The 19,274-nt window shown below is 43.9% G+C and overlaps 1 protein-coding gene across 15 annotated transcripts in view; it reads left to right on the forward strand.

The window, feature by feature from the left end:
• The window catches only part of CDK5RAP2 (CDK5 regulatory subunit associated protein 2), a 191,452-nt gene that overhangs the window by 38,388 nt on the left and 133,790 nt on the right, over nt 1-19,274 (forward strand). For all 15 annotated transcript variants that reach the window (XR_013405629.1, XM_015116954.3, XM_028834907.2 and 12 more), the window contains 6 exons: nt 3,154-3,277; nt 5,789-5,943; nt 11,716-11,878; nt 13,050-13,103; nt 13,920-14,039; nt 16,703-16,795. Coding sequence is in view for 14 of the 15 variants with exons in the window: in XM_015116954.3 (XP_014972440.3) it covers nt 3,154-3,277; nt 5,789-5,943; nt 11,716-11,878; nt 13,050-13,103; nt 13,920-14,039; nt 16,703-16,795 (709 nt within the window). In the remaining variant the exon portion in view is untranslated. The remainder of the gene's footprint in view (nt 1-3,153; nt 3,278-5,788; nt 5,944-11,715; nt 11,879-13,049; nt 13,104-13,919; nt 14,040-16,702; nt 16,796-19,274) is intronic.

A 19,274-nucleotide genomic window follows, 5' to 3' on the forward strand; every position in this document is an offset into this window, starting at 1 on the left:
TCACCATGTTAGCCAGACTGGTCTCGAACTCCTGACCTCAGGTAATCCACCCGCATTGGCCTTCCAAAGTGCTGGGATTACAGGCGTGAGCCACCATGCCTGGTCGTGCTTTTCTCTTTAACCCTAGCTTTCTAGCACCCAGCAGTATGTCTATGGTGGATACTTGCTGATGGAAAATACCTATGTTAATATAATACCCTTGGCTCTGCTTTTCAGTGTTGTGATTTTTGGTGGGGCATGGGGACAGGATATGACATCTGCCACAGGAAAAGCCTCTGCTTTTACCTGAAGAACCATAATTAGAATGAAAAGAATCCAGGGGAAATATGGAGGATTGAAAGGGTAATGAGGCTGGCATTTATAGAATCTGACTTTCTTGTATTGGGTGGAAAGCTAGATGAAACCAGTTTCTCTCAGCCTTTCCTCTCCTCAGGTCTTGCTGTCCACCTTGTGTGTTAGCCCCGATTCTGCAAGGAAAGAAAGGGTTGAGGGAGGGAGCTAACACTTATTGAGACTCAGACATCCTGCGTCGGGCACTTGACAGGTTTTATTGCATTTGATCAATTATGTGGGCAGCCAGTATTCCCATTTGAGTGGAGAGAAAACCGAGGTTCGAGGAGTGGGGAAACGTGTAGCGGCTGCTCTGGCTCCAGAGCGCGCTGTGCCTTGCTGTGAAATAAACATTTGTTGGCTGGTTTTCCACTGTTATATTTATCAGTTACAATAAGGGGACATTAAAAACGAAAGCAGTCATATTGTTGTGAGTAAATTTTATCTCTGTAGCTTTAAAACACAAACAAAAATAATAATTCCATTAGTAGAGGAAAATTGTACCATACTACTGAGTATAAATTTTATTGCCACAGAAACTGTAAAACACAAAGATGATAAATGAAAAGTTGGAACATTTATTATTGGGAATATATTTTACTGGTATAACTCAAACTCAAACAAACTGAGTAATCATAGTACTTGTTAAAAGTTATAGTCAGCTTCTTGACAATGTATGTGATTCAGACAGCAAAACACAAAGGTTAGACCTGGGCTGATAGGAGGGAGACAGCATATTTGCACTCTGGTAGGTAGGGTGGGGGGGTAAGGGAAAGGGGTAGCAGAGGCGATCTGTTTTATAGAGGAGGCTCTGTAAAGCCCAGGCCTCAAACCTTGGTGAGCAGGTAGCAGAAATTCATTGCTGGAGAAACCCTGTATCCAAGGCCTGGGAAGGCAGGGCTTCTCGTCCAGAATTCTTTCGGCCGTGTATAATGCTCCTCAAGGAGTGATAGAAATGATTGTGAATCACTGTGAATTCAAGACAGCGATGCAAAAATGAGCCCCAGGAGTGGGGGGTGATGGCATTCAATGGCATGAATCAGGAAATGGAAATGGGCACCTTGGCTGTGGCCAGCAGAGACCCCAGCAGAGGGTAGAATGAGGCCTCTCACAGCAGCTCAGCAGGAGCCAGCACTGTGTGGGCCTCAGAGGCCAAGGACTAGCGTGCAGAGCACTCCGATCAGAGAGGAACAGGCCTACATATGTGAGCACATTAATTCTGAGAGGTAATCATCTCATTTTTCACATGAGGAAACTGAGGTGTGAGAGGTAATTTAGTGAGGCTACATAATTCACCCAGAGTCACACTGAGGATATAATAGAGTAAAAATTTAGAAGCAGATCTGTGCAGCTTCAGAGCCCATGTTCTTTCTTTCCAGTTGTTCACATTGAATTCCATTAAAATGATATGACACTGGGGCCTTCTGAAGCTTTATTGGTGAAAAGAAAAAATATATTAGTATTTATTTTCAGGCGACTCATGTTTGAGACTTGGACAACAAGTATGGTCCTCTTGACTTTCCATTGTTCTCAGTAAAAAAATTCACATGGCTTGTACATGTGAGTATCTGATCACATGGCTCTCAGTTGGAAAAATTTTATATATCTTTAAAGTAGGGCATGGGAAGCTGGTGGTGAATAGATTTGTTCTGTTGCAGTTTTTCTGAGAAACCAGCCTTAGGTGGAAGCATTTCCTTTATTATTCTGCCTTCTGGAAACCTGCAATCATTTTAGAAATCTGATGAGGACTGCTCATACAGTCATGTCCGACACTGTTTATCTTCTGGCATCGGTGGTTGTAGTCCTGCGTCTGATTTGGGCGTGCCATTCCCACCACTGCCCGTCATGTGGAGAGAATATTCCATGGTGCTCTAGCAGTGCTTACTCTGTGTTTTATGTTAGAGTAACACAGAGTACAGGTTGCTTGTGTAACCTCCCCTCTTCATACCCTAAGTGGTAGCTAGTGTGTGAACAGATTGATCCTGATGCATTTAAAATGCTTTTCCCTTCAGTTGGCAGAAGATGAAGTATGCAGACCCTTACTCCCGCAGATTTATTTTCGTTGCATACTGCTCCTTTGCACATTGGTTTGTCAGACCAGCTCTCTGCCCTCCTTGCACCACTGGTGGAAGTATACTTTGTTGGAAGCCCCCTGGTGGGAAATTTGGCAGTAGCTATCCAGAATCTTAGCAGTGGGCTTACCCTGTGACCCAACTATTCCCTTTCTAGAAATCTGTTCTCAGGAAGTCACTGGATAGTAGACATACAAGGATGCTTTTATCATAACATTGCTTATTACAGTAAACAATTTCACCAACATTTATTGAATACTTACTTTGTACCAGGCACTGTTCTCAGAACTTTGTGAGTATCGTCGGATACAATGTGTTAAATGAGAAACAATTTAAATGTTTTAAAAATAGAGAATTGATTTAGTAAACTATAGTACATTTCATACATTGAGTTAATATACAGCCTTTAAAAATGATGATATAGACTTTATTGACACAAAAGGATGTTTATGGTATATTAAGTAACAAAATCAATTCACTGATGTGTACCAAATGGTTCTTTTTTGTAGAAAACGTCTGAAAGGCTATATGCTAAAATGTTGACTTAGTTATCCTGAGTGACAAGATTATGGATGATTCTTACTTTTTTCTTATTTGCGTTTTTGAATGATAAATATTAAGCTAAAGAAAAAGAAGCTCAGCACAGGTCTGTGGGAGAAATGACTAACAAATATTCCTTGTCTCTCTGGGGCTGTGAAATGACCATCAGACTATCACCCTTGCATGTTTTACCCCGTGCCTCTTTTTGCAGCAAAGCAGTTGAGAGCTTAGCTGAAGCTGGTGGCTCTGAAATCCAGCGGGTAAAAGAAGATGCTCGAAAGAAGGTGCAGCAGGTGGAAGATCTCCTAACCAAAAGAATACTCCTTTTAGAAAAGGCAAGTCTGGAAATCCTGAGGGCAGTGTATTTCTTACAGTGGGTTAATAACAGGCGGGCACAGTTTTGTTTCTTTTTTCGTAGACCGTCAGTTTCAGGAGAAACAACAGCCACCCTTATTGAGCATCTCCTGGATTGTAGCCCCATTTCAGGCATTTTACATGTATAGTTTATAACACCTTTACCCTGCAAACTGGCCATTGTGGTCTTCATTTCTGTATAAGGTCACTGAAATACAGAGAGAAGTACTAACTCATTTAATAGGCCTAACCTAATACTAATAGGTTTAATCCTGGGTTTAACTATGCTGATTTTAAAGCCCATGCTCTTTCTATAGCAGCACTCTGCTTATTGTCTAGTTTAGCTCCATTATTTTAAAGATGTGGAAGCTGAAGGCCAGAGAAGGGAAATGACTTACCTCACATTAGTTAAGCCTGGAACCAGACTCTGACCTTTAGGCTACCACGTGTCCATCCAGCTCTGGTACCTGGTATCCGGCTTCCCTCCAACCATCCTGCCAGTGCTCATAGAATGTCTTTTCTCTATTAGGCACTGCATGTCACTTCTCCTTCTATTTATTCTCAGTTAGGTATTTCCTATCACTGTGATGGGAGTCAGGATGTTTCCTGGCTAAAAAATCCTGTCTCCTTATCTATTTTAAGCTAGTATTAAGTAATACTATTTAATTCTTGGTCTTTGATATCTGTTGTTTTATCACAGTTTCTCTACCTGAAACTGGTTCTTTTTAGATATAGAGAGAAATGGCACCAGAAGCGCTTTTGGATACAAAGAGCAGGCACTGTTTTTGCAGTTTACAATTTTCCATTTATGATGTTCACATCAGCCCTTAAATTGTCCTTTTAGGGGTATGTAGCTATTAGGCCCAAAATACCTGTGTTTTAAACAGGCTTGGAGAGGGTTAGAAACTTAGTATAGGTCAGAATTGGTAGAACTAGAACCACAAGAAGGTTCTCCTGATCACAAATTCTGAATTTTAGCTAAAGTGTAATTATGAGATCTAACTTACTGGGTCATTTGTTTTTCCCTGTAAGTGCTTTCCCGTGTGTTGGGGTGACAAATCTCTGCTCTGTCACTTACTAGCCTTATCACCTAGGATAAGGTATTTGCTTACTCTGAGCCTCTGCTTCATCATCTGTAAAATAAGGACAGTGATACCTGGTTTGCAGCAGTAATTGTAATAATAACTGTAGTATTAACAATTTATTGTGGGCTTACCATTTCATTGTGTGAGACATCCTCCTAAGCTCTTTATAGACATGAAGGTAATCTTTTCAGTAAACCTCTGTGAGGTGAATACTTCTGTCATCCTTTTTCTTTCTTTCTTGTTTTAAACAGATGATGAAACGGGCACAGAGTGGCTAAGTCACTTGCTTAGGGGCACACAGGCAGTAAATATCAGGTAGTCTGGCTTCAGACCTGTATTCTAAACTGCTATACTCTACTGTCTCGGGATATAACTTTTTAGGGTTGGCTGCAGATGGGAGATAATACGAATGAAGCTCCTTGCTCAGAGCCTGGCATTTAGTAAATAACGGGCTTTGTTGTTGTCTAAGAATATGATACATGATTTTTTTCAGCTTTCATTGAGAGTGACAGGAAGCCCCGTGGGGAGATAGTGGTGGGGGCGGCACTGTGGAGGGCAAGGGCAGGGAGGAGGGAGCCAACATTTATTTCTGAGCTTCCTGTGATGGAACAAGCGTTTGACAGTGACTCACGACAGCTCTTTGATGGGACGGTGGTTATCCCTATTTTATCGATTGGGAAGCTCAGGCTCGGAGAGGTTTAACAACTACCTGAGATCACACAGCAAGTATGTGGGAGAGCTGGTTTTTGAACCCAATTCTCTTTGGTGTTTATCTTTGTGATGTAATTGGAGGCAGTTGGTGTGAGTAGTTAGAGATTCATATCTACTCCCAGGTCACTTTCATGAACACCAGAGCCTTTTTCCCTAACACAGACACTGCCTGCATGATTTACATAATTTCCTCATTGGCTTCTCTGACCTCTTGGGAAGAACATGCAGTTGTTTTTTTTTTGTACCACCTAAATCACCTTGGAGATATAGAAAATGTACTTTAGAATTGTTCAGTCATTATCTTAAAAAAATAGGGCGGTGGGGGTGTGTGGGATGAATTTGTATGGAAATTATGGTGACTCTTTGGAATTTATGTATGTTTAGTATTGAGAGGAGCATTTCTCCTTGTTCTTCTTGAAGCTGTAAATATTGATCTGATTTTTCAAAATGAAAAATACAGTTCTTACAGAGTTGAGTCTTTTCCATTGGAAATGCCTATTACGCTTCAGGATACAAGAGGGAAAAAATGGCTGGCAAGTGTATTTATTACCGATTCTCTCCATGTATAGTACAATTCGGGGAGGGGAAATATGCTGGAGAAAAAGTCATAAATATTTATATTTTAATCCAATTTCCTTTCAAAATGTTCCCAATTGTCTTGAAAAATTGCATCAAATGCATTTAATTTAACTCTAGGATGTGAAAGCCGCCCAAGCAGAACTGGAAAAGGCCTTTGCAGGGACAGAAACGGAGAAGGCTCTTCGGTTGAGTTTGGAAAGCAAGCTTTCAGAGATGAAGAAGATGCACAAGGGGGACTTGGCAATGGCTCTGGTCCTGGATGAGAAAGACAGGTCTGGCTCTTGTCCCTGTCATACCCTGACATCACATTATCTGGCAGCATGTTCCCTTTTCTTCCCTTTTATCCCTCCCTTCTCCCCGTGTTTCCCACAGGACTTGAGTGACTAACGGGAACAAGTCCAACACAGATAGATAGAAAGAAAACTACGGAGAAAATCAGGAGGAAGAGAAAAGGAATAGCATAGTCATATGAGGTCAGAGATAGTCTACTGATAGACATTCATGCTGAAAAGTTCTACTCAGATACTAAAGTTAGCATTTGATTTTGCCCGTAAGCTTCCTGGAAGTCAAAGGAAAAAGGGTAGAGACAAGATTCACATTGCAAATGAGGTAAAACAAGCTAGTAACTCAGGAGAAGTCCGGTTTTACTTGGCACAATCAGAGGAAATTTCTCTTGTGGTTCTTCCGAAAGTGAACAGTGAGTGACTGCCCCCACAAGAAATACCAGTGAATTCCATGTGACTTATTTTCCATCATATCTTTTAATGCAGCCCAAGGCACAAATTAGTACAGGGCAAGGTGTGAAAAATAAAACCATGTTGACCAAATACAGAGCTCTTTGATGATCCATGATAAAATGGATGCCTTCTAGTCTATTGGATAGTTGATATGGCCTTTAGGCAATCCTTTGTGCCCATCGTATTTTGCAACCAAACTTTTGGTAAAAACTTGTCAGGAGAAAGCTGATTTTATTGCTTACCATAAACCTTACATTTTGATACTCTTGCCTTATTTTGGCAGTCACTAAGTGGAAGGTTAACTAAATCTAAGTCCAACTGCTGGCTAACCTGTGACCTATCTGTTGAAGAGCCGAGCTTGGAATTTGATAGAAATTGTTCTAAAGCAAATGATCTGTTTCAGAGGATACTGACTGGCTCCGTTTTCTTGGTCATTTGGTGCCTGCCCCCTGCATTGACGAACACTACTGTGTTGTTTAGGTGCTTGGCCTAACTGCCTGGTTTCTCAACTGTTGTCTGCTTTTACTTCTGCCTTGGTACTACCTGTGGAGACTGGAGTCTGCTGCTTGGAAAGTCAGATGAGCAAATCCTAATCCTTGGGATGGGATTATCTGTAAAAGAGAAGTAAATAGACCCAGAGGGAGAGCTCATGCCTCCATGTAAGTGCCCTAGCTTCAGCATTTGGAGGTGTGAGCATTTATTTGGTGCTCTGCGATCTTTTCTTAGCTTTGATCTGGAAAATGAAAGTTTTATGATTAATAATTTCAGGGTGAGTGAGGAAACTGGGTTCCCCATGGACCTCAGTGGAGTGAATATGTATCATCTCAGTTTATTTACCCATTTGAGACCTTGTGTTTTTCTTGACTTCATGGCAAGGAAGAGAAACTTCCCTGGGATGTGCCCTCCTACTGAGCCTCCCCCCAGAGTACTGCCCTTTCCAGGCACCACCCATGGAGCCACTAGACTGAGAATTCCACAGAACCATTTCTGTGTTCCCTTGTATCTCTGCCAACCCATCAGCAGTGAAGCCCTTAGAAGGCTTATGGGTTTGTCTTCCTTGGGGAGCTACAGGTCTGGAGCAGTTAAACTGGGAGTAGGGGACCCAGGGAATAGAATTTGTGAGCAGCCACCAAAGAAGAAACGACTGGCAGAATTCCTGGCGCCTGTGAAGGGGAAGGAGAGGGTTTGGGATAGGTTTGAAAAGAGGTCCTGGGACAGAGTGAATAGAAAAGGCCCTCTGAGGGGCCTGACAGATGCTGAGCAGTCAGTTCATTGGTTCTATTGGATCTTTATGCCTTTTGTTCGACAAATATTTCCTGAGCATCTTCCACTTAGCACAGTGGTGATGAGAATGTAAGAGGGAGTAATACAGCCTGGGTTCCTCTCCCCAGGAATCTCATTGTTTGAGTTGAAGCTTATCATCCAGCAGGGTGGGAGGGGTGGAGGGAGGAGCAAGATGATAAGGGCTAAGTAGGATCAATGCTGGGTTAACATATTTTATCGAATTCAGTTTAGAGGGATTAGGAAAAGTTTCCTGGGAGAAGTACTGGGATGAGGAAGAACTACTTGGACAAAGAAAGGGAAGTAAAGGAACAGTGCAACTGAAAGTCCTGAGGCAAGAAGGAACACGGCAGGATCCAGGCACAGGAGGGTGCATAGCCTGGCCTGAGTGCTGTGTTCTGGAAAGGAGTGGGGAAGAGGTGAGGAGAGGGAAGCTGGGGGGTGACATGGACCTTATTGAAGAATTTGAGTTTTATCCTAAAGGCATACAAGAAGCCACCGAAGAGTTCAAGGTGGGGCTTCGGGGAATGACAAGATCAGATTTAAATTTAGAAAGGTCTTTCTGGCTGCCCTTAGGGAATGGATTGGTGCTGGGGCTGGGTAGAAGACTAGTTCTCAGGCTGATGCAGAAATCCAGGAAAGAGCTGATGGTGATCAAGGTGGACGTGACAGAGCTGGGAATGGAGGAAAACAGGCTAGAAGGTAGGGTAGACATGATGGGCTTGAAGGACTTGGTGACTGATTGGATTTGGGGGATGAGGGGAACGGCTACAGTGACACACCCTTGCCCAGGTGTTTTTTTGTTGTTTTGTTTTGTTTTTTAAGATGGAGTCTTAACTCTGTCCTCCAGGCTGGAGTGCAGTGGTGTGATCTCGGCTCACTGCAACCTCTGCTTCCCAGGTTCAGGTGATTCTCTTACCTCAGCCTCCCGAGCAGCTGGGATTACAGTTGCCCGCCACCAAAAAAGCCTGGCTAATTTTTGTATTTTTAGTGGAGACAGGGTTTCACCATGTTGGCCAGGCTGGTCCTGAACTCCTGACCTCAGGTAATTTGCCAGCCTCCCAAAGTGCTGGGATTACAGGCATGAGCCACTGCGCCTGGCCCTTGCCCAGGTTTTGAGCATGAGCAGCTGTGGGGTGGTGCAGTTTATTGAATTTTGTTGGGGGGAAAAGAAAAAGAAGAAATGTTTTCGGGTGGAGGGAGAGGGAAGATGATACCTTCAGTTGGCACGTGTTGGGTTTGAGGGCCTGTGAGCCTCAGTGAGTGGAGTCTAGGATGTGGTTGGGTGTATAGATTAAAGCTTGAGTTAAAGGAAGTATAGATTCATTCCTTAACCAACCACTGAGTGTGGCCTTGGGAATGCGTGCTGGGAATGCAGGGCTGAACGTTCTCCTGCTTCTGTGGTGCTCTCAGTGTGGGAGGGGCCAGATGTTAAAAAAATATATGTCGTGATGGATGCTGTGATAAAGGTGAGCCCAGGGTTCTGTGCTGTGACAAAAGCAAGGTGTGATCAGCTCTGCCTGGGCATGGGATGGGGAGGGCTTGTCAGATAAGGAGTCCTGGGAGTTGGGTGAGGACGCTTTGCCAAGCAGAGAGAACAGCACATAAAGGTACAGAGCCTGGCACATTTTAAGGTGATCCTAGAGGAGAGTGGTCCTCTTAGCATGTGCCACAGAAGCTTGATTCTTCATCTTTTTTGGAAGGGGGACTTTGGGAAGGGTTAACGTGTATCAAGTACTTACTGTGTTCTAGGTGGTGGAGTCTCCATGGATGTCGGATCAGGGCTTTGCTGAAGGCTGCATCTTCCTGGGATTTCCCAGAGGTCTGGCTGGACAGGCACCGAAACCCAATGTGTCAGTCCTGTGAATGCAACTGTCTCTCAGGGATAGCTGTGTCCTAGGCGTACTCCCAGAGACCAGTGTAGCAGTCGGATGCCAGCTCTGGATTTTTGCTCAGGTTGTGGCCCTTTTTGTGGTGAAATTCTCCTAGTTGTAGGATCAGTATGTTCCCTCCCTGAAGGCAGGCCTGCCTAGGAAGCTAAGTCAAGGTCAAGTGGTTAGCAGAGAACCGGAGCCAGAGTCCTTGGTTTTGCCCTCATGAGATGGATCTAGCTAGATCTGCGACACAGATCGACTCACTGTTGGGCAGGGCAAGGTGTTGAATCTTTAGGGCCCAGGGACCCCTCACGTGGATGGATGGACTCCGCCAATATCTTTCTGGGGTCCCACCACCCTTTTTAAAGGTGCATGCTTTAGCTACTTTATTGCCTTCAATCTGGCCTTTGAGCTGCTCTGTGTCTTTAAGGCAGTTAATACTGGGAAGCCCTGCAGATCAAATATGCCAACAGATATGTTCTATTTGGCTTACAGTATTTTTTAAAGTGTGAATTAGTTGCCAATATGTAAAAAATTGAATTTCATGCAGAAGTCTGGATTTCCACCTTCTCTTTAAAACCTAGGAGATTGGCAGCCCTGGGTATCGTCTTGCTGGATTGAGGCTACCCCTCCCCTTAGATGGGCCTGGTGCTCCAGCTTGGCCACAGGAGTCCCCACCAGGCCTGCCTACTTTTTCTATTCCCTATCTAGAACTTGCTTTAAGGTAACTAAAAAAAAAAAAAATTCAGTTTTATTGATGTAAAATTACATACAACACAGTGCTTCAATTTTAAGTATTTATAGTTTGGTGACTACCTCTCTCATTGATTATGTGATGATTTCAAAGTTGAGCCCCTAGAGGGCAATCTTACACCTCTTTCCAGGTTTTCTGGGGTATTGCACTGGTGCTGCCTGGCACCCTGTGTCCTAGTGCATTGCTAGGTACTTCAGTTACCTTTGTCTCCCTTTTTACCTTCATCCTGGGAAGCTGTGCTTCACTAGGGCAGCTCTGTCTGACTGCAAAATCTTTGTTCTTTCTACCAAACTAAGTTGCTTTCTAGGCTTAGCTGCAGAAAGGCTATTCTGAGGGTCTTCTGAGGAAATGCTAATTGTTACATGTTAAAAAAAAAAGTAATAATTGTAGCAACTGTCATTTGTTGAGTTCCACCATATTCCAGGAGCAGTGCAAGATTGTTTTAAATAGTTGTCTCCGGTCCACAATCCCAAGTCACCCCTATTTTGTAGCTGAGGAGGCACAGGCTCAGAGAGATTGAATTACTTGCCATGGCCAAGGGGCAGTTGATATGGGATAATTTGGTAATTATATTGTGTTATTTGATAACACAGCCCAGAGAGGGATATGTTCAGCTGTTCCTGAGGGGGGCACTAGGGGTGCAGGTAGCAAAACTTCCTGGAGGGGAGGTGATGCTTAATTAGCTCTGGCAGGATGAATGGGTGTTTGTCAGGTAGAGGTGGGGGTGAGGTGGGGGTAGGGTGGGAAAGGGCCTTTTAGTTAGAGGAATAGCATGAGCAAAGGCGTAGAGGCATGAAACAGTCTGGCTTTGGGAGAGAACTGGAAGCGAGGCTACTGAGTGGAGATGGAGAGGGCGATGGTTTCCTGTGAGACTGAAGCTGTCGGCAGGGGCCTCTGATCTGGTAGGCTCTAAGACCTGGGACCTGGAATGCCTGGAAAGGAGTTTCACCTTTATCTTGAAAGTCAGTGTTTTTAAACTTTGCCCTGAGAAGCCTTGGCAAGACATTCCGTTTTTTCCACACTCACCTGAACAGCTCTGCTTCATTGGTTTTGTTTGCTTAGGTTTCAGTGACATTTCTTTTGGAGAGAGGACTTCTTGGCCAAAAAAATTAGTAGTCCGCTGCTGTTGGTGGGGGCCGTTGAAGGTATTTGAATAGGATCACAGCTTGGCTAGAGTCTAGAAGCTCAGAGTTGAATTGACTGGAGGCAGGCAGGGGACCAGTTAATGTCACACGAATTCTGGCGCTTCATCTCCTACCTGCAAAATGTGATTCTGTTTATGTTCAGCCATTGTATATGTCTACTTTGAAGATATCTGGCCCCATTTCCTTCCTCCTCCTGCTCCACTGAGCTAAGAGAACAGCTTAGAATTAATATTTAAATTTTGTTCTCTTTTAGACTGATTGAGGAGTTGAAGCTGTCTTTGAAGAGCAAAGAAGCTTTAATTCAGTGCCTTAAAGAGGAGAAATCTCAGATGGCATCTCCTGATGAGAATGTGTCATCTGGAGAGCTCCGAGGACTTTGTGCTGCTCCAAGGGAAGAAAAGGAGAGAGAAACTGAGGTGAGGCGACGGGACATGAAGAGGGGACTTTAATTAGCCAACCAGACTCCTCTGTGGGAGATGGAATGTGCATTCAGGCCTCATGGTTCATACACAGCCTGCTTCTAAATATGAGACCACTGTCAGCTGAGGAGTGGGCAGAAACTGCCTTTGTCAGGGGCCCTGACGTTCTTTTTCCTTTTCAGCCTCCTGTTCCTATAAAGAGTTGCTTAAAAAAAAACCAGCCCCTACCTGCTTGCCTCTGTTTTACCATGTGTTGATTTGTTGTTACCTGGGGACTTTATTTTTATCCTTTGGGTTTTCTTAGGATACAGTTGTGGTGCGTTGTTTTCCATCTTGCCTCTTGGTTAGAAGTAGGTGTGAGGCCAACTTTGGTCTGCAACTTGAGAGGTAGGGTGGGAAGGGGACTAACTTGTATCGGGCTTGGCAGCATGGGAGGGGTTCAGTATACCACCTCGTTCAATCCTCCCAGCCACCTGGCGAGGTAGTGCTCATGGTCTCCTTGTCAAGTTTAGAAACAGGCTCAGAGGAGTTGTTACATTTTTCCAGGTTCCAAGAGATGGGTTACTAGTAGCTGACCCCAAAGCCTCCCTGGCCCCGCCCTAGGCGGCCTCCCCAGCAAGCTCTTTTGAAGAGGTTGGGCAGGCCAGGGAAGTGGAGGTAGGTCTTAGTCTAGGCCTTCCATTCTTGTTGGACCAAGAGTAGCTGCTGCATGTGGTATATTCACATTGGGGATGTTCTGGTTGTTCACAGAAAGTCTTGGTTTCTTCATGGAGCGGGGCCTGTGTTCCTACCACAGCAGTGAATGCGGTAGCCTTGCCAGTTCATTTTCATCTGTAATCCACAGTTGTTTCCTGCCCCTCCTCTTAACTCTCTTTCCCACTTCCGCGGCACGGCCCTCTAGTAGGCCTTCATCTTGTTCAGCAGCACCGTGGTTTACTCTCTGTGGGGCTGGTGATCAACCAGGGTAGGTTGTTGTCTTCACATTTTTCTTCATTCAAATCAGGTGGGGTTTTGGGTGGGGCGAAGAGAGGGAGGGGACACTTGTTTTAATGAGTTCCACAGTAGTGGGGGAAAATGAGTAAGCGACAAGGACGTGCTCATTCTCATTGTTCTGGAGAAGCTGTTGGATTGCAGTGCCTTCTTGACACCAATTAATGCCTTTTCTTAGGCTGCACAAATGGAGCATCAGAAGGAGAGAAACAGCTTTGAAGAGAGGATCCAGGTATGTTGATATGGTTTTAAAAAGTGTATTGAAGATTTAGTCTATTCTTGCCTCTTGTTTTATTGAGTGCAACAGATAATTCTGTGTCACAGTAGCTGTCATTCATTGAATGCTACTGTATGACAGTCGAGCATAAGGTACTCTAGAAAGGGTTTCTTAATCTTTGCAGTAACTCTGTGAAGTAGGCATTCCCATTTTACAGATGTGGTACCTGAGGCCCAGAGAGGTGAGGTCACTTGCTTAAGAGCACATAGCTAGGAAGAGGTAGAGCGAAGATTTGGACCTGCCCATGTGCCATGGTTCCTCTGTCACAGCAGGAGGCATTTGTGGAGTGCCTGCCAGCTTAGAAAGTGCTTTCACATCCATTATCCCATTTGATCCTCACAACAGCCTGGAAGGGAGGCGGTGGTGATTATCTTTAGAAATGAACTCAGACTATAAATGTATAGTTCAGTCTCCATCAAAAGGAATGAAATTAATGATCTGTTATTTCCCCCAAATAACCTGGTATGGTTTCAAAGACTCTGAGTGACTGTATTCAAATTCCAGAAGGCATTGGAATCCTTCCCATAGGAATAGCTGTCATCGTCTTAACTGATTTGATCCCCTTCCCTTCACCCAGCCCTGTTGCCGGGAGCGGTAACACAGTAACTTGGAGTTGATGCCACTATGTTCAGCTCCACTTGGAAACATTAATCACAGGTTGACAGGAATAAGATAGAATAACTGCATTTGAGTGTGCTCTTAAAGATATATTTACAGTGCATTTTGGTTGGAACACATCAACTTAGTGAATCTTTTTCTAATCTAATTTAGGCACTTGAGGAGGACCTGAGAGAGAAGGAAAGAGAAATTGCTACAGAGAAGAAAAATAGTTTAAAGAGGGATAAAGCCATTCAGGGTTTAACCATGGCATTAAAATCAAAGGAAAAAAAGGTATGTCTGATACATTTGAAGTAAGATTTTTCTTTATTAGCTTCTATGACTGGCCTGTCCTACCCTGAATTTTTAGCTTTAGATAAAAAGTTTATAAGAGAGATGAGATAGTATAGAAAGTGGGGAAATAATCCTCTAGTCAACCGGGAATTCTTTTGGAGTGTCTAATCCAGTGCTGTTCAATAGAAATATAATATGAGTTACATATGTGATTTAAAACTTTATAGTGGCCTCATTAAAAGAAGTAAAAAGAAACAAGTGAAATTAATTTTAATTATATATATTTATCCCTCCAAACATAATCATTTCAACATGTAATCAATAAAAGTAATGAGATAGTCAACACTTTTTTTTCAGAACTGTTTGAAGTCTAGATATGTTTACAACACACCCTCAAATCAATCTAACCACATTTCACATGCCAAGAGCCACATGTGGCCAGTGACTGCCGCATTGGACAATGCAGGTCTAATCTTTTGAAGGATAACAGAAGAGTGAGATAAAGGAGTTTTGGGAGGCAAAGCCATGACTGTGAGTTGGTTAAAGAGCTACCTGAATGTTGCCTTTGTGATCCAAGGTGGTAGCTGATGGTTCTGTGCTGTTTTCTTGTCCTTACTATGGCAATCTGTTGTGTCCTAGTAACTATGCAAGGAACAGACACAGAGAAGAAAACCCAGCTCTGCTTGCAAGTTATTGGGGAAGAAAGAGTGATGAGGGTTGTGATTGAGGGAAGTGTAGGGAGCTGGGGAGGCAGAGGGAAGGGGTCCTGATCCAGATTAGGTGTGGATGTCCAGTGTGTGGAGCAGTGCTTAGAGGAGGAGGTGCCTGAGCTGCATCTTAAAGGATCAGTAGGAGTTATTTGGGAAGGAAGGCGGACAGGGGGAGAACACTGGTCAAGGCGTTTAGTTAGGAGAGACCCCATATGCACCACAGACAGTTTGGAGTTGTCAGAGCACAAAGTGTAAAACTTAAAGGAGGCGAGAGAAGAAGGTGAAGCTTTTTCAAGTGGCCAACCAGTGGGGGTTGGGGAAACTAATCATATTGAGCTGCTTGAGTGGCACTGAAGGCCACTGAAAACTCTTAAGCACATTTTCATTTTGGAGAGGTCTCTGGCTCTATCTGGAGAGTGAATTGCAGGAGGGAGAGAATAGAGGCTGGGAGACCAGTAGCCTCGGTGAGAGCCAAGAAAGGCAGAATTAGAGCAGTGGCCACAGCAAGTAGGAATGGACGGGAAGGGGCTTATTTAAGAAATAAGATTCGAAGTAATTAGAAATAAGGTTGGGAAAATTTGAGGATTAGATGTAGGACTTCAGAGAAGCATAGTGAAGGATGACTTCAGGTGTCTGGCTTGCATGACTAGAGGTATGGTGGTGCCATTGACTCAGCTCAAAGTGTGGATAATGGAGGTTGATAGCAAGATCTGGGACAGTGGTAGATGTGATGAATCTGTTTAGAAAGTGCTGACTTTGAGGAGCCCGTACACCATCCAGATGAGATGTCCAGGAGGCAGATAATGTGCATGCCTAAAGTTTGGAGAGTGCTCAATCCTAAAGAGGTCAATCTAGGAATCCCTTGTGTACAGGTGTGAGTTAAGATTCTGAGAGTTGACCTACTTACCTAAGGAGAGTATAGAATGGGAAAGAAGAAGATTGGTGATGGGACTGCAGAGGACATCAGAATTTCAGGGATAGGGAGAGGAACGCACAAAGGAGACAGAAGGAATGGTTGCAGAAGTAGGAAACTGACCAGGAAACTGGTGGTGTTGCTAAGCAGTTTGAATGATCACCAGTGTCAGGTGCAGCAGAGATTTGCCTGCTAGTAATAGTAGTCCTGGTGGGCATGGTGGCTTATGCCTTTTAGGATCGCTTGAGGCCAGGAATTTGAGACCAGCCTGGGCAATAAGGTGAGACTGTGTCTCTAATAAAACTACAAAAAAGTAGCTGGATTTGGTGGTGTTCACCTGTGGTCCCAGCTACTTAGGAGGCTGAGGTGGGAGGCTTGCTTGAGTACGGGAAGTTGAGGCTGCAGTGAGCTGTGATTGGCCACTGCACTCTAGCCTAGGTGACAGAGCAAGACCCTGTCTCAAACACACACACACACACACACACACACACAAAAGTAGTCAACATTGTATCACTTTTGGGGAGTTCTAGGCCCAACTGGGACCAGAAGCCTTCAAGTATGTCAGGACACTGGTGTCGGAGCTGCTCTGGGTGCTGGCAAAGTCCAGGGTGTGGCCACGGTGGTTCATGGCCAACTCTGAGGTGTAGGAGAAAGTCACTGGAGGATGAGGAATTTGGGGAATACCCAGGCTAGGTTGTTGGGCAGGTCATTTATAGGGATAGTAATAATAGTAACAGTATGACCAAGGCATTATGTTAGCACCAATGCACATTACCTCGTTTAACCCTAATAACACAATAGCTGGGTGAGTGGTGATACCCTCATTTTACAGTTGAGGAAATGGAGTCTCCAAGATGTTGAGTACCTTGCCTGAAGTTATCCAGCTAGTAAACTGCTAAACTGGAAATCCCACTTGGATCTTTTCTGATTACAAAGCCCTTGATTATAAGCACGACACAATGGAGCAGGAAAAGCGTGTGGGCTGTACAGAGAGGAGAGCCCAGTTAGATACTTGGCTGGTATTCGTTATATTTCCCCAGGTTGAAGAACTTAACTCTGAAATTGAAAAGCTCAGTGCTGCCTTTGCTAAAGCCAGAGAGGCCCTGCAGAAAGCACAGACCCAGGAATTCCAGGTAAGTGTTCACCTGGCGTAAGTGGCTGTCTCTTTGATCCTGACCCCTGGTGAGGTGAGGACTTTGCAGCTGAAAGAACTTGGAAGATTTTAATAAGGAAAACTGTGGGTGGTCTTTAGTGATAGAATTTGCTCAGTCTAATTAAAGGGAAATTCTCTACCAGATTTGGGAGATTTTCTAGCCCCCTCCTCAATATGGTAATGATAAATACCTCCACAGTTAGGAGTGCTAAGTGTGCTCTGTGCTAAGTAATAATGCAAGATATGTGGATTATCTCATTTAATCTTCACCACCCTATGGGGAAGGTAATCATCATCCCTCTTGTGTTTGTACTTTTTTTTTTTTTTTTTTTTTGAGAAGGAGTATCGCTCTGTCGCCCAGGCTGGAGTGCAGTGGCCGGATCTCAGCTCACTGCAAGCTCCGCCTCCCGGGTTTAGGCCATTCTCCTGCCTCAGCCTCTGGAGTAGCTGGGACTACAGGCGCCCACCACCACACCTGGCTAGTTTTTTGTATTTTTTTAGTAGAGACGGGGTTTCACCATGTTAGCCAGGATGGTCTCGATCTCCTGACCTCGTGATCCGCCCATCTCGGCCTCCCAAAGTGCTGGGATTACAGGCTTGAGCCACCGCGCCTGGCCCTTTTTTTTTTTTTTTTAAAAACAGAGTCTCTCTCTGTCGCTGCGGCTTGAGTGCAGTGACGCAATCTCTGCTCACCGCAACCTCTGCCTCCTGGGTTCAGGCAGTTTTCCTGCATCAGCATCCTGAGTAGCTGGCATTACAGCCCACCACCATGCCTGGCTAATTTTTGTATTTTTACTCGAGCCTGGGTTTCACCATGTTGGCCAGGCTGGTAGCGAACTCGTAACCTCAAGTGATCCGCCTGCCTTGGCCTTCCAAAGTGCTGGAATTACAGGAGTTAACCACTGCGCCCAACCATATTTGTGAGGTTTTGAGACTCAGGAGGGTGTGCAGCTTATTCACTGTCACACAGTTAGCAAGTGGCAGAGCCAAGATTTTAGTGTAGTAATTGCTAATAATAGCAAGAGACATTTATTGAACACATACTATGTGCCAAGGCCTGCTAAGTGCGCTCCATAGATTATCTCAGTTATTTGCACAGCAGCTCTATGAAGTAAGTATGATTAATATCCTTTTTTTTTTTTTTTTTTTTTTAAACTGCTGAGGAAATCCAAGTTAGTTTCTAGTAACTTGCTCAGGGTCCCAAAACTGGTAAGTAATAGAGCTAGGATTTGACTCCAGAGCCAATCTGACTCCAAAGGCTGTGCTTTTACTGTCATCCCATATCTCCCTTACCTGGCTGCTTTGGTCCCAGCTGCTCTTTTCCAGACCTTGATGTTTTTGACCTGCCTTTTCTCTCCTCCCTCCGTCCCCACAATGTTGTACTACAAGGACTCCTGCTGGTCAGCCCCTCTTTCTTCCTATTTTTAATTTCATGTTTTAAATTATTTTAACATGTTTCTTCTCATGTTTCTAGTTTTCCTACACAGCTTATACCTATCACTAATAACTTAATAAATCAATAAAGTTTCATCATCAAAGTAAGTCCATACTGCCTAAAGCTTCCTCCTTCCACCCCTTGCACTGATGTTGCTTTTGGTTGTAATGTAGAAGTTAGAAGTTAAATCTGATTTAAGACTGATTCCCAAAATTCATATCCCATGCCTTATCTTTTGCAGAGCTTTGATTCACAGTAAGAATAATTGAAGTAATTTGGCTTAAATCATGGTACGCTAGGAACATAGACAAATCTTCGCTTTTGGAATCTCAGACTTGCCTTCGCTCACCATTTTGACAGTGGTTGATGAAATGGAGCTAAGATTACACTTTAGACTGTTTCTCTTTTTCCTTGCCTAGAAAATAACAAGCTTCAGAAGCTGAATTCTTAGGGAAATTATGTTTCCCATTGCTTGGGAAAAAATCTGTTGGCTGCTGATAGCCAGAGAGAGCGGTATAAACATTGTGATATTTTACTGGTTATGACGGGCCTTAAAGGAAAGAAAGGAATCTTATAAATTTAAATGTTACCCAGATTTATTACATACATTTAACTTAATAACCCCTGTCTTAGTCAAAAGACTCTAAGAATGAGTTTTGAGGTCTTACAATGTACAGTGTTGGTCGGGTTTCTTATCTTGCAGCACACAGAGATCAGGAGCTGTTGTAACTCCTCAGGTTATACATGTCAGGTTGGCTCTTCAGAGAACCCTCATTTAATCTTTGCCCAAGGAGGTAGCAGATTTACAAATCAGCGAGTTTTTGCAGGACTTGAACTCAAGTCTGTCTTCAAAGCCTATGTTCTTTCCACTCCTCTGATTGTGTGTGAGTAAATGCACACAATACACTTATGTTGGCTCTCTCATTGTGAGGCATACGTAGTTTGAATGGTGCACAGATACATGTAAATGCATTTTTTCCCTCATGTATTGGGATCTTTTTGGGATATCGTGATTTGAGCCAAT

Source organism: Macaca mulatta, chromosome 15 (genome assembly GCF_049350105.2).
Source record: "Macaca mulatta isolate MMU2019108-1 chromosome 15, T2T-MMU8v2.0, whole genome shotgun sequence".
Taxonomy (NCBI): domain Eukaryota; kingdom Metazoa; phylum Chordata; class Mammalia; order Primates; family Cercopithecidae; genus Macaca; species Macaca mulatta.